Below are 25,107 nucleotides of genomic sequence, written 5' to 3' on the forward strand. Positions count from 1 at the left end.
CGAATTAAAATGGGCCTAAGATGGATCTAACCAACCTCTCTATCGACTACTTAACAATTTCTATCGACTAACAAGGAATGTTTTATTGACTAACAACCAGGAGGTTTTGATTGGCGAAAATAAATTCTTCGACTAACTACGAAGGTTTCAACTACTAAGAATGTTTCTACTACCAACTTCTCAGAGGTTTCAACGGACTAACTACTAAGGGTGTACCTTCGATCAACTACTGCGGTTTCCATTCGCAACTAAGAATATTCTAGAGGGAGACAATCCGATCAGGGATATGACAAATTTCTTCTTTATTTCGCTTCGTTCCTCTTCGCATGAACAATATTTGCATGAGTTGTTTTGATGTAAATTACAACTGAACTATTTTAATTAGGAGACATGCTCTATACACTTATACATTCGTTTATAACATTAAAACTCCATAAAAGGTAATCTAAATTCTAGTTCATTTGAAAGAAAGTACTCATACATTTTAGCTCATCCTAAACCAATGTAACCTAAACAATGTATAGTCTCTCACCACCACTTGCTTCATGTCGTATGGGGCCGTTAAAGTATTACTTAAGTAATAGGGTCCATAGTAATTATTTACTTTTACACATTGTCTATGCTTGAAAACGAAATGCATTTTCGAGGATTCCTACAAAAGAGAATTCCTACAAAAAGTTGTCTATGCTTGAAAACGAAATGGATTTTTGAGGATTCATACAAATTAATACGTTTATCTACTATTATTTTTGAGAGCTTTGCTTACTTTTGCTGACAAGAAGAAGGAGAGGAGGGGGGGATTGCAGTGAATCTGCTTACGTAATACTTGAATGGCCCTATGCTATGAGTTAAAGTTCATGAGAACTCGCAACCCGTGTTATATTTTAATGTAGCATCAAGAGCTGCTTTCGACGATTCTTTGAGGCATTGTGGTCGTATTGTGTGCTTTAGTCTGTGCTTTCGCTTTATCTATACGCTGTTTTTGGCATATTCCGCTTATAGTCTGTGCGAAAACCATCTTTTGATTTGAGGTAGCACTAAATTACCTTCATTGAAAACTCTTTTACGTCATTATAACAATGTCATAACTATTATATCAGTTTCCACAGACTAAAAATTTCTAATTTGCTTGTACTGAAAGTTACCAGTTTCAATACACAACATTTCCCTAATTTTTAATATTTAATTTCAAATCAGTACTTCTCTGTTTTATTTTTATAAGTGTGTTATGTTAATAACTGGTCGATGTATGTCTAAATCACACAAGTTAATTGTAGACCTGCTTTTTGTATGTCACTGTTATTTTAAGTAGCTGTTAAGTCGGTATTGGGTAGTTTTAATTCCGTTGCTAATAACCTAAAAGAAAACCGATAATTTTTAGTTTTGCTCAAATCAGTATCTTAGAACTATATATACAGCGTGGCAGCGCCAAAATTGAAAATAGGTTTCCTAGAATTAGAAAAAACCGGATAAATGTGATGGTGAAGTCGGATTGGTTAGGCCTACTCGTAAATACCTGGATGTCCAGGAGGTACTAGACAAGGAACAAGTTAAAAGTATGATAACCGATGAGCATACATGGTGAATGTCATGGAAGTGGATGAAGCGAGAGGTACCGTAGCAAGTGGAGATCCGTGATATCTGCCTACCCATTTCGGGAAATAGGCGTGATGATATAAATAAATAACTAAAAACTTTAAAAAAATCCCATGTCTATAGAAAGGCTGGATAACGGTTACGAAACTCTTTTAACGCACTAAGTTGATTGATTAAGAGAAGGTCCAGGGTCGAGAGCGACACACTTCCGTATGTTTAATCCAATTTGTTTCTGACATATGTACTTAGCGCTAAGTCTTGATTCTGTATCTGACCCTAATGATCTGGTAATCGATATACATTTTTAAACCTAGTCAAAGATTTAGTATAATTTATATAGAAATCCGATTTCATTGTTTTCAAATCGAGTTTACGACTGCAATTATTACGTTATTATCGATATATAGCGTTTGCTCGTCCGAGTCGAGTCAAGAGCGTCAAGTATTCGTATACTATATGTACTAACGTTGAAAAAGTGCTTTCTTTAAATGTGTAAAAGTTATTTTAATAAAAGACAATACTACGGTGCATATTATTCGTCGTATATTATTAGTGAACGAATAACAAAGAATAATTAATTAATTTCGTTTTGTACATATTATTTAGCTAATATTCGTCAATGTATATGTGTATAACTTGCAGTTGGTTTATGCATGTATCCAAAATAACTTAATCAATAAGGTTTTTATTATTAATTTAACGATTATTTAAATCCATTCCTTGGGACGGATTTGCTCCAGTTCAAATATTTATGGCTCTGTATTACAATTTGTATGACTCAAAATTGCGTTCATACTGGGTACATATAACCATCGTTACTATTACAAAAGAAACGTGTATTAACATGTATATGTCGCAGTAAAGTAGTTAAATCAGAGAGTTAATTAAATATCTTGACAGTTAATTAAAAATCGATATTCAATTAAGTCGCTAAAGTTCCGTCAGAAAAGTGAGTGAACGAGTTTTGTCTTTGGTTAACACAGCTTTTACACATTGAAAGAAAACAATTTTTTAACCGGATTAAAGCTATTTGTATTATTATAAATTTAAAATTATGTACAATAATTATAAGTTAAAAATCACAACGGTACTTAACAAGTTTTCACTTGAAAAAAGATGTGTTTAAAATATTAATAATATTTAGTTCCAAAATCAGGAACGTGATATATATGTATTTGGCGTGCTTTTGAAACTCCCCTAAAAAAACTCCCAAATATTATTACTTATTCTGCCCTTTACTCGGTTGTGAAACCCCTAAATCTAAGGGGAAATCCTCTGATCTGGCAACACTGCTCACAATACGTAAAAAACTGTTTAGTAACGAAAACCATATCGAAATTTATATCTAAGCGGTATATGTTCTCATTGAATATAGTCAATATATACGAATACTTGAAATAATTGTGGTCATGAAATCCGTGAATTAATATTTGGCGCTGTCACGCTCGTAGCATGTTTTTTTATCCATTTATTTTATTTTTCCCTTTGTCATTCCAGAAAAAAATCTTCCTCATAATATGCCTGTCAGTTACGCTGGTAATATTAATAATAGTGCTAGCTGTTGTGCTGAAATAGTTCAACGGAGCTCTGACGTGATCAACGAACAATCTAGTGAAACTGTACGCTGAGGCGTATTCTAAAACGTGTATCTCTCCTGAGTCGGCAATACATGTTGGAATACGGGCAATCGATAGTGCTTTGCAATTTCGTTAATTTTCATTCAATTGAAGTAATCCCCCGAACTAGTTGATAAAAAAGTGATTTTGTATTAAGCCATGCTACGTACAATAGTGTGAACGGAGTTGACATTGAATTAATGATTATAAAAGGCCGGCAACGCACTCACCTCTGGCATGGACGGCATCACTTATCACGTGAGCCTCCTATCTGTTTGCCGTGTGTACTTAAAAATGCGTACATGATTCCGCTTATCAAACATAAAAAAAGATAATATTTTTTTATCATTTATACATTAATTCAATGTACTATGTAACGCTCTAAAGTTCGACCGTGACGTCATCGTTTTACTTTGAACGGATAACGCCACGGATTTCAAAGGCGTGATTTTCGCTTAGTGCGCTAAATTAATTTGGTCTTTACAATTAATGCTACATTTTAAGACAATACGTGTAAAGTGCAATAAATGAAATTGTACTTCTAAGTGTATATAGTGTTTATGTAAATATTGTCTCGTGTGGAGCATAAACTTTGTTAATAGACCTGTTATTTCTTTCTATTGTTTCGTGTATTATATTTCAGATTTGGGTTTTTATACATTATTATAGCGTTTATTATCATTAGTTTTCATTAAAAATACAATTCGTTAGAATTCTTGTTTTGTCCCTATCTCTTTTCGTACTTGGCAAGTGAGTAAACAAAGACAACGCATTCTACTAAAGCTTTCAAGTTTATGGAAACCCAAAGCTGGGACATTCGAAACTTTAACTGCTATTATAACTTTGCATTTAATATTTCTAATTGTTCCTTATTTTTGATATGATTACTTGAGATCACAACCAGTATTCTTTAATTTTAGATATATTAATGCACATTATAAGTTTGAAGTGACTTCAATTTGATTAAAATATAGTGGACTTAAAAATGGCCATAGTTTAATTGGTTCTAAAAAACATACTATAAGCCTCAATTAGTTAAATAATGTCTTTGAATGAGAGCGATGGGCATATATTTGAGGCATATTGTACTTTATGAGTCAGACAAATTTGAAGTCACTAAGTATGTACTTACTAATACAATTACTTTAGACTGTTATTTATTAATATCGGAATGTTTATTTCAGTATTTTGTTCCTATTCGGTTGTTATAGGAACGCAGTTGACTTTTTAATTAAATTGCGTAGTCTATGATTTGAAAAATGTTGTAAGAACTTTGATGTTTTGTTGCCAGTTTAAAAATGTTTGTCATGTTTGATGTTATCTTCGCATTTAATTGTATTAATTAATAATTATTATAGTACATTTTGTAGTTACGAAGCGCACATGTACGTTATATCATATTGTTGCTAGTTAAAAAAATCTGTGATTTTTTTATTGTTAGTATTTGTAATCGCATATGTTTTTCTCTGTGTTCCGTATACGAATAATTTAAAAGCGAACTTCATTTTAATGTTTACTATTTGCGGGTACCCTTCATGACTGTGGAATTTATTAAGTTACGAGGGCTCATTTGTTAATAAAGATACAAACTATGTAATAACAAAGTGCTTTTGCAAAATGAGGGTACTTCTTGCATTACATTGAGGGTAGTATCAAAAAATAGCAATCATTCAAATGAGACCTCTACAATCGAACAACAAATGTAAATATGTTAATATTGAGAATTACATTTATTTATTTTATTTTTTTGGTTTATTTCTTTTTTCCTTGGCAAATGACGCACACACGGCCCTATTAGTATTTGGTATAAAGCGTACTGTTGCATGGTCTACTACAGAAGAAGATTATGATCCTTGTTTGCCTGCTCATACTGGGGCTGGTCGTCGTCGGCTACGTTTCGAGTTACTTCCTGTGAGGGCGGCGGCGGTTGAGGTAATTTGTGCGCAGCGGGTCACGAGGGAACAGGGCTCCGGCTTGCTTACTTACCAATTCAACGCATGTATATTGATTTTAAATAAAACAATTATTTATTACGGACAATAAATAAATGCTTTATTTAATCTCTGGTTTATCTGTGGCACAACACTTGATGCTTCACAGACAATTACATACTGAGTTAAAAAAAAATTGACGTCCACTATAAAAAAATATATATTTGTCAATGACTATTTAAAGACAGTTTTACTGATTCACGTATGACATATTTGACACCATTTAAACTCAAGTTCAATGGTAGATAATTCAAGTCCGTCAAGATTTAAAAAATTGTGTACCAGTTTGTATGAAATCATGGTTCTAAAACGGAATTTTCATATAGCTGGTAACAAAACACGCGTGTTCAGACTTTATACATAATTTTAGTGAATAAAGTGTGACCAACTTTAAAGACACCGTGTTTTGTTTGACCTAAAATAAAGGCAAAAGAAATCTTTTGACATTGACATTTTCGTTGGTTAATACAGCGTCAAGTAAGCAAGTTAAACCTCAACCTCGTGCCCGCCGGTCTAAACTAGTGTACTAATATGTGTTGTATTTGTCATTGTGCAGAAGAAGATTATGATTATGCTGTGCCTACTCGTGCTCTGCCTCATCGCGACTGCCTACGTGTATAGCACTTTCTTCTGAACGGGGCAGGTTGGACTGGATTCATCTGGCATTTAACGGTCCGTTATCTCGTTTGAGACAACAGGCGGTTAACGTGTCGGTGTCTAGTAGATCATCGCGTAGATATTGTCGATCAATATTTTGGAGATTATTTGCATGACGCATTGCTCCATTTCGTAGATAGATTATCATTTGCATTGGAGATCTAAAATTTCAGGGAATTGTTAAATTATGTTTCGCGAAAAATTCTAAATTGAGGCCCAGCCTAATCATTTGTGTCGATTGGTATGTGTTGTGACCCCCTAATTAGGAAATTAAATTCCCGATACTTGGAGATGGCATTATACATTATTTATTCACACAGTCTTAGTGCATGCTACACAGTATCCTAGGCAAAAAAAAAACTGCCTATTGAATTAGTTTTCGATGCCATTTTAAAATCATATATCCTAATATAGCATGGCCCATATAGTACTCATAATGAAATATAAAAAAAAACATACTCATTAAGTGAACTAAATATTGAAACATTTGAGAGTTATTTTACTTCTTAGACGAATGTAAACTAAAATAACCTTCAAATAATAAAACGTAAAAATTCAACTCGAGTGATACGTATTATACGCCATTTTAGCTATAAAAACATTTCTTTCGTAATCGAGGCTTATAGTACGTTGAAATCTAACAGCCCCTGTAAAATGTTTTCTAATAAAAGGTTTCAAAGTAATAGGACATAACTTTTCAGGAGCATGAAAGCAAGTTTGAGTTTGGTGCCTACGATCCACCCATACTATCTTCGGAGCTCCTTTACTTAATGTTATTCAACTCGTGTTACCTATATGTTATCTATAAGGATTCAATTACATTCCATTTTCCAAAGGAATTTTATTATAGCCCCGCCGGGACATAGGCATGAACGTCATCATGACACGAAATCTAGTTATTTTGCGCGAATTGTACTCTTGCTTCTACTGGTTCTAATCCGGACTACGTTTTGAAGTAGATCTCGTTACAGTAGTTCCTTATGTTAATATCCACAGATAGAAATTAAATAATATAAAAATGTGTTCTGTATTTAATCATGTGATAACTATAGCTCGTGAAGCATATAACACATCCGCGGTGTCAAGTTGAAATGTCAAATGTCACTTTGACACATGACACATTTGCGGACGCGTTGAATGTGCTTAACGCTTCAACACCATAGAGTCGAAATATCGACATTATATCATAAATGTGATACATTTAACTTCATGGATTTCTAATTAGGTCTGTTTTTGGAAATATTATAGTATAGGATTATGCGAGGTCTTTTGCAGTATGGTTATGCCATAACAGCCTTTATAATAGAGATTTTCCAAAAACAGCTATACTTAGCACATCTGTATATTGCCTTCCTACATTCCGCATAATCATGACTGCAGTAGACCGTAGTTCGGCAACGTTTTGTCGCGTGCTCCTCGAGTGACAGAAAACAGTACAAATTTTGTAGTTATAAAGCCCTCTGTTCACTGCTGTGATAAATCCTATACGCAAGGCTCGTTTAACGAAAATAAATCTCCGAGTATTAATTCGTCTTAGTATATGAGTGTTCACAGCGGCGGCAGCAAGGCCCTGTCTGTCGCGAGAGGCCGCGTCACGTGCCGTCATAGCAATAATGTTCGATACAATTTGTAAAATTGTTTTAAACTTTCGAATGTGTGATAGTAGCAGTTGTTTAGTTAACATTAAATGATAATTGTTATCGCGAGTAACATTTCGAACGGCGAGCGCTTCGGTTGAATTAGTCGGTTGAATAATTGTTCAATGTTAGCGGATGTTCAGTTCGGTAATTTAAGCCCTTCGTTGTACAGTAATACATAATGTAGCCGTTATAGCTAGTAATTAATTAATAATGGTAATTTTTTAATGAATTATTGTCAACTTATTACAAAGTCTTCAGAAATACGATGTAAATGTATGTATGACGAGCGGTACTTATGTAATATTACACGTAGAAATAAAGCTCGAAGTAAAGCACCAATAATTAAATTAGTATTTTCTTAATATTAATAGTATTTGCGGTATCGGATGGATTGTGAGTCATCGCCCGGACGTATAACGGCACTAAATATAAAATCGGACGGACGCCATCACGTGAGCCGAGCGTGCACTTGTAAAGAAAGCAATGTTAATTTTAACATTTATAGTGTAATTAGATTTTTATTAAGAGTAGGATTCCCTATAGTTGCCTTTGGAATCGTAGAGAATGTAATATAAAATTTTCTCTGTAGATTCATTACGGTGTCACCAGTATTTTTCACTTGGCAGTCAATTGTATCGCTTACGCGGGGCGCGTCTCGTGTGTCCCCATCGCGCTGACACTAGCTAGTTGCCTCTTTCATTGTCTCTAGGATAAGTATTGAGTCGATTTAGGTGAAGAAACGCTTGCTAGAGTGGCCTCCGTTAAGTCTGCCTCGAAGGCTGCGAACTCGACACCAAGGTAGGTAATATAGGTGCGACGCGACGCAGCAGACATTTCGCACAAGGACGAACGCGCGGCGCACGGCAGCACACCACGTGCCGGTCGTCTCGCTCGTTTCGCGTTTGTAACGTAGAGTAGGCAATAAACTTCTAGTCAGCTTTCAATGATCTCTATTTATCTATATCTTAAATCGTAATATTGCAGACGTATTATTCTGTTACTAGTACTGTAAGTGAAATCTTCGTGTTCAAATGTAACCGTGAAGCCGCTACGATCTTAGGTTCGTACCAGACGCGTTGAGACATATTAATCTTCGATATAGATATCGTCATATTCAGAAATACTTATCAATAGTATGCATATTGTTATTGGATTGCTAATTTTGTGTGTGAACACAATTAGTATAGTTTATATATACTTATGTGTCAATTCTTATAGCATTTTATTACATTAACAGAAATGATAGCTAGTAAGTGTTAAAGATTATTAACTTATTTTGAAATATCCACCGATGTTTCTTTGTTTCGAAATTTTTACGTTTGTTAATTCTAGTCCATATAAGTAACATTCCTTATACAAAGTTCATACGTTATTAGTAGCTATAGGAAAGCTCATTTTGAAATTCCTATGTGTTTTGTCCCGCTTTGTGAATTTATGCAACAACGAAAAAGGATGTATTTTTAAGATTTTATCAGCTTGCTTAAATACACGTCAGCATTTAATTCATTATTAAGTTGATTTATTTTAATATTTACCCTTACGGATTTAACGTAACTGTATTCCCTTTAATGACATAATACCTATAATCGTGGTTTATATTTAAAGTTGGTGCAATCGAGATTGCCCGAAATATGTGATCAAATGTCAAAGATCTTATTAAAAAGTATAGTCGCTAGACTTTTACATAGATTCTTCCTAAAATCGACTAAGTTTTGGGCTTTCTATTTTCAATTTATTCGATGTTGCTTCGCGTTGAATAATGTGAAACATTATTGATGTTTATATAGGATTTATTATGATTATTATTATTTTTAAAATGTTATTTAATCAGAAAATATTACCTAGATTGATTAGTAAGTAAAATTTTGGTTATTTTGTAAAAACTGAAATTGGTATAAAATATTCGTACAGCAATTTTCTTGTACTCAAAATAATCACTTATAAAAAGTACCTATATAGTTATAATAATTAATTCATCATTATTGTGGTTATGACATATTATTGTAAATTACATAACAGTGAGATTCCGAACACAATGTAAAATTCAAGTTAGATTTGTTTTATAGTTATATTCTGTACGTAGGTTATCAATCTGAAATTCTCTTATAATTATAAAATAAACGGTGTTTTCTGCTGTGATATGTATTTTTATTATTCCTCACGAAATTAACAGAAGCTACCGTATTACCACAATAAAAGACGAAAGGAAAAATAATAAACAACCTTTTACTATTGAAGTCTGTAGATTATAAAACATGCTTTATTTCCCGTCATTTACATTTTTTTAAATGTAATAGGAGGCAAACGGACAGTAGTCTCACTTGATGTTAAGTGATACCTTCGCCTATGGACACTCACATTGCCAGAAGGCTCGCAAGTGCGTTGATGGCCTTTCTAGAATTGATACGCTTTTTTCTTGAAGCCCCCTAAGTCGACTTGTCAGGGAAACACTTCCGTGGGCAGCAGGTTCCACATAGTGGTGGTGCGTGGCAAACACTCTATCTATCCAAGGGATATATAATTGAATCCCTTTTTCACGGCATCACGCGTGCTGGCTGGACCGATTTCGCTAATTTTATTTTTGTTGTGTTTGTTATTGTCAGAAGGTTCATAAAAAAAATAAGAATACTTAACCACCATATTAAGTAATCATTAAAAGTAATGCTTCGATCGGAGTTATTATATTGATAAAATAATTTCAGTCGCTAATTATTTGTGGCATTAATCTTGAAAATCCACGTTTTTCACATGGCCAGTTCCTGTGTCGGAATACCAAAAAAACTATTTATATACGCGCCCGAAAAACAAACAAAGAATGTTGTATATCATAAAGCATTTTGAGTTAATTATACCAATTCGAAATCAACATAGTTAAGACTTAAGACAGGACAATGTCTGTCAGGTCCGTTAGTTAAACTGTTTAAAGATAAAATTACTGTCGAACTATATTAATGTGACAGTGTAGTCAACATAACTAGTTTAGCACTAGTGATTGCCGAATGAAGCGACTTAAATACAGCTTCGGTGCTCTTCCCTCACAGACTTGACAGCTATTTTTTGCAGTCACAGATAAAACATGTCAACAGAGTCAATTGTCAGTTCAAAACACTAGGTTTCAGTTTCTGTTTGTATGTTTGATGTTAATTGACATTACATTCAAAGTTTTCATTTTTCACAATATATTCTCTGTTTGGTGTTTAGTACCCGTTTAGTTTTTAAACAAATTAAATCCTTTAAATTTAAAATATGAACGCACCTCCCACCTTTGAATCATTCCTTTTGTATGACGGAGAAAAGAAGTTAGTATTGTTCCGCTTGCGGTTTTAAACTAACAAAATCGTTACTGAAATCATAATACTTGTCTGGTTTTTTTATTAAAGGGTACAAAAAGAAGAAGATACAAAAGTAACAAATGCAGCTATTTTCACTGTAAATAAGGAAGATCATACTCTCGGTAATATGATCCGACAGTAAGTAGCTAATGTATTTGTAGTTACAACTTGGCTTGAGATATTTGATCAATAAATCCAGCTATTTATCATTACAGCCAGCTTCTTAAGGACCCAAAAGTTTTATTTGCTGGATACAAAGTACCACATCCTTTAGAACATAAATTTGTACTCCGCATTCAAACAACATCAGATTACACACCACAGGAAGCATTTATGAATGCAATTACAGATCTAACATCAGAATTATCTCTTTTTGAAGAGAGGTTTAAGGTGAACTATTATGACATTAAATTACTGTATTTTTCTCTGAATAATTAGTGATGAAGCTTCTTTGCTTAGGCAATATTTTAAACTATGAGTGAGGAATATGTTATATATGTAGCTGAGGTTATTTTAAACCAATTTATTATAGTGTATAGTGGTGGAAATACTTAGGTATTTTGTAAATATTTTAATTTGTTACTGTTAATTATCTAACTTTTTATTTTTGTTTCTTTCTATATGCAGGTGTGTTTTGTTTTTTATGTAAATACTTGTAGTATGGGAATAACCTGAATTTATAATTTATCTTCTACTTAACCTATATATACAGTATTATCTTTACAAATTTTAAAAATTCTGTTTCAGGAAGCTATCAAAGAGAAAAAAGATGGTTTAGATTGAGAAGTAAAGAATTTAAGTACTGTGATGTGACTGAAAATATGTTAGGTTTAAATTAAAAAGTTTGTATGTTTAAATTTTACAAATAAAAGGTTGAGACAAGTTTTATGTTTAAATTTTGTGACACCTATGCAGGTTCTGGCTAAGATAAGATACCAAATAAAAAGTCCTTCTTAGTGATATGATGTAAACAATTCTATGTAAAATATAATTGATACATATCCATATATAATATTGAAAGGCCGGCAACTCACTTGCAAGCAATGTAATTGTCCGTGGGTGGCAGTATCACTTAACATCAGGTGAGCCTCCTGCCCATATGCCTCCTATTTAATAAAAAAAAATATATAATGTTCACTTATGAACATTAAGAAAAAACTAACTATTCCAAATTTACTTACCTTTTTTGCTACCAGTTACAAATAACAGACAGTATGTTGTATGATATTAATGTACAGAACAGTTTTTCTAATTAACAAACATGTTTATATATGGCAGTATCTTGCTGAAAAGCACTGTGAATGTGGTTAAGTTGAATGAAAATAATATAATAATTTCGATTTCAATGCCTGTTAAGTTTTATTCAAATAAAATATTTTGTATGGGATTGCTTAATATCAAGGCATTTCCAAAAGTTATAGTCGTAATTTTTAGTTACAAAACCACTGCACCTATAGACGATAAAAAATTCCACCTTGATGGATCAAAAACACAAAAATATTTTTATAGTTGTACACATCCAGGAATAAAAAACATTTTATTATAATTCCATTTTATTAAAAAACTTGGTGTTCTTTATTGGACAAATGTGTATATTACTTGAAACATGATTGTGATGATTATTTTATTTGTGCCTACAGTCTTTTCTCATTATACATTATATCTGGACAATGAATATGAAAATCATTCCTAATATTCCTAATATATGAAATCAATACTTATATACAAATCTAGTAAAAATAAAACAAGATACCATAACAAGGTAAACAATAAATAATAATACCTAGAATGAAACAAGTAACAGTAACAATGGTAACATTAAAACAATAAATAGGTATTAGAAGGTTTCTTCTTCATCACAGTTCTCCGTAGCATGCCCAAATACTGAAACAAATTTTATAAATTTACAAAGTAGAATATTGTAATAAGGATTACTTTTAGCTTATGTTATTATTGTATTTAATATTAGTACACAACCTCCAATGTCAAGTATCAGGTATATTGACAGTGATTATTTACTTTCCTTGATTATGCAAAACCCAAATCAAGAGCTTCAGTATTCTATTTAAAGTTATTAGTTTGATAATAAAAATTTCTAACATATTGTAAATATTTAGACAAAGCTGCCCTTCTAATGTCAGTACTACTATATTTCTTAATCAATCTATATCTTAATTAATATTTATATATATATTTTAGTAGCGATTGTTTACTTTCAGCCAAATATCTATAGTTACCAAACAACTGGGGAACCTTGCATTTGCATAAGAACCATAGTGGATACATCTACATACTTCACTAATATTTAAAGGGTCCTTTTTTTATAGAACATTGTTATAGAGGGTGTTCTTAGATTCTTAATATTTTACCTTCACAAATATCGCAGTATTCCCGTGGCACGATCGGCTGCTTTTTGGCCGATGGCGGAGGGTCTTCGGGCAATGCCTGCTTGGGACAGTCTTCCGTATCGTGGGCGTCAAACACGTCGCAAATATCGCAGAACAAACGCGGCGCTACCGCTCGCGTTTTACGCCCGTTACTTTGTTGAATTGTTGAAAATTAATTAAAAAATACAACTACTTGATTATAGTTAGGCTATATTCTACTTACAATAACGGAGGTTCAGTGGTTAACGCCCCACCCTCCAACGCTTGTACTCTTGCCATGAGCTGCTCGTTCTTTTTTTGCATATCCACGATCACTGAATTCAAGAAATTCACCTGACCATCGATCATCTCTTTCTCTTCTGTTCTGTATAACGAGAAAATGGTAATTAAGTTTAAATTTCGAATATTATAATATTTGTGAAATTATATATATACTAACAATCTTTTTAAATAAATTTATACTATTAATTTGAAATAAAAACTTACTGAACCGAAATTACGTAAGTGAACTATTAACATAGGTATTACATTAAATTAAAAAGAAGAAAAAAAAACAATACTACTCTTGTCACCCACAACACGTCTATTGGCCCTATAGTACAAATGTTCAATTTATAAATGAACAATTTGAAAATCTTTCATTTCAATCCAGTCTCCAAATTTAGTCTGATAATTTTCTAATGAAGAAAAAATATTACACTTTTAGGTGAAATGTTTAGAGCGGGCAGCGCCAAAATTACAGTAACAATTGAAAATCAAGATGCATTAATATCATTCACCTGTCCTGCGCAGTATCTCCCTGTCCCAAAGTACCCATCGAATTATTGTCGTTTTTGTCACGTATTTCGTTTGATCTCTTCGACAACTCCTTTTGCAAAAGCACCTTTTCCCTATCCGCTATTTCGTATTTCGCTTTGAAATTCTGAAATAATACACCAATGTACCAATTCCTATCTCGAGTGCAAAATATATTGTCATACTTCATCAAGAAAAAAATATTAAATAACTCTTAAAAATAGATTTAAGATTGTCGTTTTAGAATACGATTATTGATCAAGTTCGCTTAGAAAGTAATAAATCTGCCATCAAATAACTTGTAAAAAAAATAAGCCTCAACGCACTTTTACCATAAAAAGTTGCGAGCTATGTCGGAATAACAAGTCGGTTAGTTCAGTCCCTACTTAAGAGACATCTGTTTTAAGTTATTATGTAATTAGATTCCTAACAACATTCTTATAGTGACCATATCAATATTAAAAACCTTTTATATTTTGACTTGGCAATCGCGCTAAACAATGTAATATGTATTACTTGTGAGATTTTGTGTTTTCATGCGGCTTCTAGTTCTATGCACAATGAAGTTTTAAGGGGTTCTAAAGGAAAGGCCGCTTGTTTACTCGCCGCGGATTTTATTGATATGATTTTCATCACTTACACATCACTAATATTAATAGGAAAGTATTCCTGTAACTAACCGCTTAATCTCTACTATCCTTATTTCAAAAACTCTCTCAGTACCTACATTATCCCTGAGTTACTTACATTGAGATCATCTTGTAACTTGAGAACGAGACTATCTTTCTCTTTAATTAGTGCGACTTTCTGTTCAACCTCGTTCTTCAAAGTCTGCAATGTCTTCTCCATATTGTTTAAGGCCTCCGAATAAGCATTTCTCGTAGATTGCAATTCAAGAGTTAACTTTTCTAATCTTTCATCCTTTTCCCCTACACTCGTTTGTTGGACGGTCAATAACTCTAAATTCTGTCTTAGCTCTAAAGTATTTTTCTCTGCAACCCCTAACTTATTTTGCATTTCAGCTTGCTTTTCTAAATCTTGTTTTATTATTTTTCTAGATTCTTCTAATTCCTTTTCGTAGTCATTTATTTTGGCTTTAAGTTCGTGTCTTAACCTTTTGCTTTCTTTTTTATATTCGTCAAATTGAGTCTGTAATTGTTTGTTGAGATCTTGGTAATTTAGTTTTTGAGCTTCGTTGATATTCGTCAGTTGTTTTATATCGTTATCTGACTTAGTAAGTAATGTTTGTAAATCATTTATTTTTTCACGAGCGTGCAAGAGCTCTTCGGTGTGTTTTTCGTGTTCTGTTTGTGAATTTTGTAATGCTTTTACTGTGTTAGTTAGAGATTCAACTTCAGAAATGTGTTTTGCTTTAAGTTCACTAGTCTCACGTTCTATTGATTCTATTAATTGTTTAGCACCATTTGTTTCACCTTTAATAGATTCATTGAGTTTATCAAGTTGGTCTTGTTTTTCTTTAAGTGTGCTTACTTTATCACTAATTTCATTTTTAAGTCGGGTTATTTCTTCATGCACACTTTTAATTTCTTTGTTGTTCTGGTCTATATTTTCTTCTTGAGATTTTAATAATGCGTCTTTTTCCTGCATGATTTTATTTAAATTATTATTAATATCTGTTGTTTGCTTAAGTTTACTAACTAAATCATCAAAGTCTGCCTTTAATTTTGTTGATTCGATGACGACTTCAGCGTGTTTTGTTTCTAGATTAGTTTTATCTGCGACTAATGTTGCAATTTCTAGTTTTAAAGTTTCTAACTGTCCTAATTGGTCCTTAAGCAAAGATTCTTCAGTTGAAGAATTTTTCAAAAGGCTCTCATGTTTCTGCTTGATTGAAGCTAATTCAGTATGCAAAAGATTCAATTCTTCTTCTAATTTACTTTTACTTTCATTTGTTTTAGTTACTTCATCATTTATTTGAGTAATTTGTCGATCCTTTTCTACTAAGATTTCTTCACTTGATTTTAGGTCAACTTGCAACATTTCTAACTTTAAGTTTAAATCCTTAATTAATGTTTCTTTTTCTACCAACGTTTTCTTTAGTTGAATCTCTTCAACTATTTTAGTTTCTGCTTGACTGTTCAAATCGGCAAGTTGACCTAGAATTTGATTTTTTTCTCTTTCGAATTGAGTTTTTTGATACGTCATTTGTGATGTCATGTCCTCAAGAATCTTTTGAAGAGAGTCCTCATGTTTTCTAGCTTCTTCTAGTTTATTATTAAGATCGTTTTGTGCTTCTGTTAACTGGTCAACCTTCTCCATCAATTTTACTTCTGACGAAGCACCCTCTGCTCTCAACAGTGACACTTCTTCTTTATATTTTTCAATGTCTATCTCAAGTTTTTTGCGAGAAGCATCAAAATCATTTACTAATTCTTTTTCTTTCATTTTTAGAATTTCAACCTCTTGCTTTAGAATTGAATTTTTGTCTAATAATTTGTCATTTTCTGTTTCTACCTCTTTCACACGATTATTTACTTCCATCATATGAACTTCAATATCTTTTAATTTTTGCTCTGCAATTTTGTATTTTTCAATATTTTCATCAATAGATTGAATGAGTTGCGAACGTTCTACGGAGAAATCTTCTTGTAACTTGAATATTTTTTGTTTTAATTCTTGTTCAATTCTACCATGATTATTAGCCACCTCCCTGTGTTTATCTTTCAGACTTTGTAGCTCCTTTTCGGTATCTTTTAAATGTACGGTGAGTTTATTAAATTGCTCATTCGAGTCTGTAGTTTGTCCTGTTAAATTCATATACTCACTTTCAATCTTTTCTTTAGTTTGCTGTAATTCGTTACATTTTTCTTTAGTACTTTCTAGCTGTCGATTCAATTCTCCAATTTCAAGTTCCATTGAAGATATTTTATTTTTAAGCGTATTATTAATTTCAGTTAATTCGTTTAAAGTTTGTTTTAATTTGGCGTTTTCTTCTTTAAGAGCGTTAAGTTCATCTGTGTTAATAGTGAATTGTGTAGTCAATGTATCTATTTCTAGTTTATTTTTGTCTAATAATTGTTTGTGATTTTCTATTTCTTTTAATAACTGCTCTATTTTAACGTTACGATCTTCAATTTCTTTTTTGTGTTCCTCAGCTATTTTGCTATGCTTAATATTGAAGTTGGCCGTTGTTTCTTCAAATTCGTCTTTCAATTTAACAATTTCCTTATCACGCTCATGGATGGTTTGTTTATAATCACTGATAGCTTTTTCATTCGTGGTTTTTATTTTGTTTGATTCACTCATTAATTTTTCGTAGTCCCTCGTTTTAGTATTTAAGTCCTGCTGAAGTCGTATTATTTCAGACTTGTTCCTTTCGTCTTGTTGTGAAGCTTCATTCAAAACACTTTCATAATCAGTTATTTTTCGTGTAAGTTCTTCTTTAGCCTGTGCTATATCCTCTTGCAACTTTTGACATAGAGTGTCCTGCTTAGATATAGTATCTTGTAATTGTTCTAGATCTAATACTTTAGCACTTAGTTCCATTTTCAATTTGCTAATTTCTTTATTTAAATTAACCTCGTGCTCCTTGGTAGTACCAAGAACTGAAACATTGAGAATTGTAATTAATACTCTACAGGAAGAATTCTAAACCAGTGTAATATATATATATATATATATACAATAATGAACAGTTTTCTTACCTTTATTTAACTCCAAAGTTTTATCATCTACTGTAGCCTGAAGCTGAGTGAGCTTCGTATTTAAATCCGTAACTATTTGGCTATTATCTTTATTTAAGAGTTCAACATTTTGTTTTTCAGTCTCTAATTTTAATTCTACTAGCTGCAATTTGGATGATAGTACAGATAATTGGGTTTCAAACTCCGTCTGAGCAATCGCCATCTTTGTTTTAGCTTCAGTAAGGGCTTTCTCTGATTCGGCTTTAACTTTCGTGAGTTCATCTGTCATGCTTTTACCAAGAGAATCCTTTTCGTTTTCTTTTTCCTTCAAGAGAGCGTATGCTTCGTCTAACAATTTTTGTAACTCGGATGAAAGTGCTGAAATACAATGGACGATAAATATTATTATTTGTCATTACTATCTTTTCTTGAAATATAATCTTAACAGTTTGAACAAATATTAATAATATTTGTTCATAATAGCATTAATGTTTTACAGGAGCTTAGTATACTCTTAGTTATATTTCGATATAGTTGAGGATAGTTTTGATTCCCAACAAAACAAATAATTTTCACGCTTTCAGCAAATCACGGTGCATATCTGTAGGCTGCAGACCGTGTTGATAAAGGACGCGGAGTCTCGGAATAGTTTATTTTATTAATTAAAAGATATGAAAAATCTTACTTTGTGCAGCGGTTAATTCTTCTTTATGTTGCTCGGACAGTGTTGCCATATCTGCATTTCTTTGTTCCTCGAGGCCTTGGAATGCATTTGATGTAGCCTCCGCTCGTGCAGACTGCAGAGCGACTTCTGCTTCTAACTCCCGAATATATTTTTCTCTTTCCATTTTCTCGTGCTAAAATGTTTAATATATATTTTGCAGTAAGTTTAACTTCGTAAAATCTCTATAAAGCGGAAAAATTATAATAAACAAGTGTGTATAAAAAAATTATCTACTGCCTAGGCTTTTTTAATTTATGTTATAATGTTCAGTTAGAAAATATTAGTTGGACAATATTATCTTACCTCCATGGCTTCTTTGTATCTCTGAAAAAGAGATAGAAATTATTTTAAGTTAATGTTTCAAACTGAATCAGATGGTATTTTTGCCTTTCGATTTCCTAATCATGATTTTTATTACCCAGTATTTAAAGAGATTAATTAATCAATTTCCGATTATTTATCTGAACTGTTTTGGTATACGCATTTAGCAAAAGCCAAATATTATAACATACAATTTTTTTAAAATATAAAACGGGTAAATGGGTAGGAGGCTGACTAGATGATAAGGTCATTACATATTGACTGCCAGAAAGCTCGCAAGTGCGTTGCCGGCCTCTTAGGGTCTTATATTAATCACATAACTATTTTTCAAGTAAAACGATACCCATAAAAAATTTAAAATCCCAACTTACATTATAATCTTCCTTATTAATATTCTCTTCTTCATTTCTAAACATAAGGTCTTCAACCTTCTGTCTTTCATCTTCTAGAAGCTTATTTAGTTTCTCAAGTTCTACTTTAAGTTTCGAGTTTTCTGTGCTCGCCTGTAAACATTAAAAATATCTTATCAAAATCAAAAAGCACGGTCCGTTGATATTTTATCGATTCTCAATATTTTCGAAAAATAAACTCCAATTTATATAACATTTACCTCAGAAGCCTCCTTTTGCACTTGCGCAAGCGCTGTTTCGGCTCTGTTAACTTGAAGAGATACTTTAGCGACTTCTGATCTTTCCAATTCCCTCTCCCTCATAAGACGCTCCAGGTGATGTTGCTTTTCACGAAGAAGTTCCTGTATATGTGTCTTATTTTAATAATTATAAAAAATAACAACATTTAATTTGTACAATTATAATCATGTTCCAATATATTTTTATTAAATAATCCTAAAATGATAATGGTATTATGAACGAGCAATGTTTTGTCGCGTTTATTAAAATTCAAAATGACACATGAGTAACAAAGACAAAACATTCTATAGATTTTTATGACTTACAGTATTTTCCAATAGACATCATTAATATAATATAATATGATTAGGAATTATTAAACAATTACAGAATATGAACTAAATTTTACTAATTATACATTAAAATAAAACTTATTAAATTATTTATTACATTGTGTGTTAGCCAAGGTAAGCGAAAAACTGTCGAAGGAGCACTTAAAAGGTCATTTTATGACAATGTAAAAAACTCGTGAACCAATAACCTTAAAAAATATAAATTCACTCGCGTCTTGGTTTTCTTATAATTGAAAAAATATTTCTTTAGCGTTCAATGTGTTTGCGGTGATCATTTCTGCTTGTTTTACATATTTTCTAGTAGCTAGATCACTGAAGCGCAACATGCTCACTGTTCCCTGTGTTGCATTTTCCTTTTACACGTGCCGATATAATATAAAAATGTTCTTCAATGTTTCGTCTAAGTAATTTCACAAAGGATAAATGTTACACACGACAGAATAATATTCTTAAAAGACTGGGTATCGTAAATAATACATGAAAATCAGGGTTGCTGATGATATAAAATTGAGTTGGTTCATTATTGGATAAGAGTTTGTTTTTTAATTTATATTTAAATAATTGGTTATTATATACATTTTAGATTTGCATTTTTTTACATTATCGACAACGATAGTTTTATTTTGTCAAACTTCTAGGCTTTCACAACTCATAAGAGATAAAATATCTGTTATCAAAAACCTTGTCCACAACACAAAGACTAATTATTTCGTTATGTAAGTAAATTGTTGCGCTGAACCTTGTGAGTTTATCCTTATCAACATCTCTTTTCAAGACCCGAAGTTTACAATAATCAAAGCAAGATTGATACATTATATTTATTTAACAATTCGACCCAAGAAGAAAAATAAGGAGAGCAGCTTCCAGGCAAAAACTGATAGTTATATATGTATAGAATGTATGTATAGATAACGATTTGGAAACGTCATTAAATTTTATATGAATTATGTATTGAGTCAATTAAATTATCCATCTGTAGTAAATAAATAAATTTACGTCGAATTTTGAAGTCTGAACAATATTTGGATTTCTACTACACATTTATACAATTTTAAATTATAGATAGAAACGCGGTTTTCAGGATTTTATATTTAATAAATTATAATTTAACTTTTACCGCTAAACCGCTTTGACTGAGAGAATTATTATTTTAAATTGAATTTCCTTATAATAAAGTATCCTATATATACTAATATAATTTACATTTAATTACGTATAGTTGACATCACATAAAAATGTATGACTAATCATTATGCAACCGAATAAGAACTGCATTGTTGAGTTTAATCGATTGGCAATTATGTTTTTTTCGTACCTCCACAGAATATTAATTGAAATCTGCTATTCAATATATTCTATGACTGCTGCGATTCTGTTTATGTCTGTGATAATTTATATTACGAATTTGAAAAATCTCGAGTTCTATATCAATGATACCAATTTGAGAGGTTTTCCCTCAAATTAAGGTAATCAAGATGTCCTGAGGTTTTTTAGGCGGTACTTTCTAAAAGATTTTTTTTGACGTACGGTCCTATACAATTTATAATAAGCATGGAGCATAAACTCTAAACGTGGTTTTAACAGAAATATCAAAAAGCTACGCGATGCATATTTGTAATAATCTCTCAAAGTTCAAACCGATTGTACAAAATGAACTAAAGGAGTTTTTAATTGATATTTAGGGGTTGAAGTTGGTCCTAGAGAACCGTTCTGGAGGCGTTGGCATCACTGTTCTATATCAACGATATCAGTTACTATTACGATAGTGTCAACTGTATTTTCTTTTATACGTTACAATTTGTTCACACGGAGCGCGATTAGATATTCCACAAACACTAAGAAAAAGGGACAACGCCCACTAGAAACCTGGGAAGATGAAATAGTGATAGCACGGAAAGATTGGATAATATTAGCGTAGGGACAAGTAGAATTTTGAGAAGGCTTTCACTCCGTCGGAGATAGTATAGAACTTACGATTTGTATTTTCCTAAGTTCTCATACGAATTATTAAGGAGTTGTTGAGTCATTACGTTTCTATTAAAGCGTATATTTCCTTTTAGTCTCGCATATTAACACCTACCCACGCCACGTGGTTATTAAGTCATCTCTTACTTTGCCAGGTCGTATAAGGAAAACTGTCTACACAATTTATCAATCTAAATTAGGTACTGCTATAAAAAAATTAATTAACGAACTGTCCGGAATTTAACGTTTAGATGACAGAGAGATATTATTGATTCGGGATAGTAGACATGTCGCAGCCAACTAGTTTAAATAGCCGTTAAATTAACAGCCTAGTCTGTATACTAAACGGCGCCGTTTTCAACTTTTGCCTGAATGATATTCAGCCATTTGTTGAAAACAACTAGGAAAATGACTTGAATCGATTACGTTACATTACTTGCATTTCCTGTTTATCTCAATTCAGTTCCACTTTCTGCCAGAAACTGTCAATATATATAACACTAGCTGACCCGGCAAACGTCGTTTTGCCCTGTATATTATTTATAGAAAACATTTTTTTAGTTCAATAAAAATAACTATGTGCTATAATAAAGAAATAGAGGTAACAATTAAGGGTTGTATGTATTTTTGTATGTTGCATCATAAAATAATAAAATTTGGGGTGGACCCATATCAATTAGGGGTTTGAAATATAGATAGTAGCCGGACTAAGACTTACTGAATATGCATAAAAAAATTCATAAGAATCGGTCGAGCCGTTTCGGAGGTGTATGGGAACGAACATTGTGACGAGAATTTTATATATATAGAGAAGATTAAGAATTTCTTGTTCAGCATTTTTATTTCAGTTACATAAACGTACGAGTGACCTAAGCATTAGCCAGTCAGTTTATTAATGTTAAACGGCGTTGTTTAGTAAAGAGGCCAGGATGTTGATGGAACGGCTAATTAAGCTAGATGGCTGCAGCAGACACACCGTAAGGCAAGTCCGTACTAAACTACGCTTAAATTCTCTTGCAGTTAAGAAAATTCTGTAAAATCCATTGTAAAGAAATAAAAATTATTTGTTTCGTTAATAATAATTTCCGCCTATAAAAATGCTAGTTTTAATACAGACAAATAGAAGATAAAATCCTCCACCTACCAGAGAATCATACACGTTATATGTATATAAAGAGCGGCGACACTATAGTACAAAATTCCACCAAAAATCCCTTTACCGTTGAATTATTTGCATAAAACCCCAAAATTAAGCTTCTAAAATTACTATCGTGCATAATTTTTACAGACAAAGCATCATAGATAAAGTTATTTCCATGTAAATGAGCTTCACGAAACTTGGCACGCTTCCAGCCAAGCACAGTTTGATTTAACATTGATTTTACGGCGAGTGCATGATATTCCTTCACCTTGAAGCTGCATGCGGTCCCTGCGTGTTTCGGTGAGAATATAAAACAAAAGACGATAGCCCGTAATTGGTTAAACAGAGGAATTATCAAATATATACACAACTACCCCTAGAGGCTTTGGCTTCCTTACCTTAAGGTAAGTTCAGAGTCCATAGTTAGAGCGCTGTGTCTCACTCCTAGTCAAAGTATTGCTTCTGATGATCGCCCTTAGTATTTTCTATGAAACCGATGGGACAATCTTGTATAAGCATAACTGCTAAACAATTTATACTCCGTTTTAAAAATTAAAAAAAAGATCTAAGGCCATTTTCAGAAATGTGTCAATCTTATATTGACAAAACTACGTACACATTTTAGAACACGGGCCTAAATAGTCTAAAAACGATTCAAATATTAAGGATATAATACTATATCCGTGCAATAAAACAACACAGTACATAAGACATATTTATTTACATAGGAAGAATAAAACCACTCATGTATAATAATTTATTATCACCAATTAAAAAACTACAACTAGAGATTATATTAAAAACGCTTAAAATAAAGGAATGCATTACAGTGAATATTTAAATCTTACAGGTACTGAAAAATGATTGATATAACATATATATATCACAGAATATATAGCTTGATTATCGGAACATGATTACAATTTGTACTCTATGTGCGATCACATCACAATTAGTTAGGTTAATACAATTTCGCATGGAGAAAACAATTTGGCAATTCCGAAGTTTCTCGAAGGAATTTCGGTGTTAATACGAAATGAAATTCCCATTTTGCGGCGCAGAGACGTGCGTACAAGTGCTAAACTTAAAAAAATATTTATTAACAATACCTATGAATCTAGTCTTAATGCATGTGTTCCGGGCATCATGGAACAAGATCTCGTGATACTTGAGGATGTTACTGAAGTATTGTTAATATTTCATGGTTCTGTTGACAGCAGCCCGTAAATTGTTAGACCAAAGTGCAGTAACCACTGCTATATAAATATTGCATAACAGTAATCATCCATATAGCGCGATAACACAATAACGCGTTTTCGTATAACGCGGAGATTTCTCTAGAGTTAGTTTTGCGTACCTTTCCCCGTTTCAGTTGTGTTTATATAAAATTAAAACCGTGATCCCAGTTTTTAAGTTCAAAAAACGGTTTTACGTGAATACTCCTGCAACGCGATTTCAAATTCGTCTTTAAGTTTCATAAATAGTACTTATAATTTATGTCAATGCAATATCAAAGATTTTGTCTAACCCGTATCCACTTAGTTTGGAGAAATCCACAGATCTGTTCAGAATATTTTCTCAAGTAAAGCACAAATGTAACTCCTGTCTACCGCGCTGCAATAGTGGGATACTGTACCTGCAGGGCATTCTTTGCGGAGACCGGGGTTGAGGACGCACGAGGAGGACCAACACGCTGAATCGTGACGTTAGTGACAGTGCGAATGCGCAACAAACATGAGGAGAAAACAATGCGTTAAACTCAAAAGTCCGTCCTATAATCTACGTATAAGTTGGCCAGTGATGCGCAGACGTCATTTGTCAACAATGTATGTGCCTGGCCAAGTTACGTGGATTAATACGATAGACACTTAGCGGTATGCAAATAAAATCTAAATGAACCAAAAAGCATTCAGTGCATTCACTACGTAGCTCCATTCATTCCGAGTCATCAATTCTAATTATAAAATATAGCTCAGCAGACATCGAAAGAATTTAATTACCTTTGTAAGCCGAGCCTATATTTAAATCTAAACGTAAATCTTAATGAGCAACTCTGAGTACTTTTAGTGCTGCTAGTTTCTATCTTCTAAAGTATATCGTCTCTTTCCGTCAAATTATGATTACGCTATGATAAAAAGAGACATGCAGCGCCGCATACTTTTCTTGGCCGAAATTGGTACTGCCGCGGTCGCCAATTTGGTGTGTGATAAATCTCACCATCTAATAAAAATCGAACTGAAATGTATTTATTATTATTCCTTGCAATGGCAATTTTTTAATTATCGAACGGTTCTGATTGCTATATGAAAATATATT

At 32.4% G+C, this 25,107-nt stretch overlaps 3 protein-coding genes across 11 annotated transcripts in view; 2 read left to right on the top strand and 1 right to left on the bottom strand.

Annotated features, from left to right (window-relative positions):
* LOC123717259 (syntaxin-1A) overlaps positions 1–6,881 on the top strand; it is a 57,230-nt gene extending 50,349 nt beyond the window's left edge. For 2 of the 4 annotated variants that reach the window (XM_045673160.1, XM_045673168.1), the window contains exon 8: positions 3,094–4,954. In XM_045673160.1, coding sequence (XP_045529116.1) covers positions 3,094–3,171 — 78 coding nt within the window. In that variant the 3' untranslated portion in view covers positions 3,172–4,954. Of the gene's footprint in view, positions 1–3,093; positions 4,955–5,049; positions 5,145–5,759; positions 5,847–6,561 lie in introns of those variants that run through there. The other 2 variants (XM_045673183.1, XM_045673176.1) reach the window with 2 other exon arrangements.
* A 3,746-nt stretch (positions 6,882–10,627) lies between these two features.
* On the top strand, positions 10,628–11,715 carry LOC123720139 (DNA-directed RNA polymerase II subunit RPB11). The gene is made up of 4 exons (XM_045676643.1): positions 10,628–10,799; positions 10,881–10,970; positions 11,048–11,222; positions 11,580–11,715. The coding sequence occupies exons 1-4, from the start codon at positions 10,747–10,749 to the stop codon at positions 11,613–11,615; spliced, it is 354 nt and encodes a 117-aa protein (XP_045532599.1). The 5' UTR covers positions 10,628–10,746; the 3' UTR covers positions 11,616–11,715.
* An 825-nt stretch (positions 11,716–12,540) lies between these two features.
* LOC123720010 (restin homolog) overlaps positions 12,541–25,107 on the bottom strand; it is a 33,011-nt gene continuing 20,444 nt past the window's right edge. For all 6 annotated transcript variants that reach the window (XM_045676402.1, XM_045676401.1, XM_045676406.1 and 3 more), the window contains 11 exons: positions 24,428–24,484; positions 19,314–19,454; positions 19,075–19,206; positions 18,686–18,706; positions 18,344–18,515; positions 17,680–18,036; positions 14,762–17,580; positions 13,999–14,141; positions 13,443–13,583; positions 13,202–13,371; positions 12,541–12,716 (listed from right to left, as the gene is read on the bottom strand). In XM_045676402.1, coding sequence (XP_045532358.1) covers positions 12,670–12,716; positions 13,202–13,371; positions 13,443–13,583; positions 13,999–14,141; positions 14,762–17,580; positions 17,680–18,036; positions 18,344–18,515; positions 18,686–18,706; positions 19,075–19,206; positions 19,314–19,454; positions 24,428–24,484 — 4,200 coding nt within the window. In that variant the 3' untranslated portion in view covers positions 12,541–12,669. The remainder of the gene's footprint in view (positions 12,717–13,201; positions 13,372–13,442; positions 13,584–13,998; positions 14,142–14,761; positions 17,581–17,679; positions 18,037–18,343; positions 18,516–18,685; positions 18,707–19,074; positions 19,207–19,313; positions 19,455–24,427; positions 24,485–25,107) is intronic.

This window comes from Pieris brassicae, chromosome 2 (assembly GCF_905147105.1).
Source record: "Pieris brassicae chromosome 2, ilPieBrab1.1, whole genome shotgun sequence".
NCBI classification, from domain to species: Eukaryota; Metazoa; Arthropoda; class Insecta; order Lepidoptera; family Pieridae; genus Pieris; species Pieris brassicae.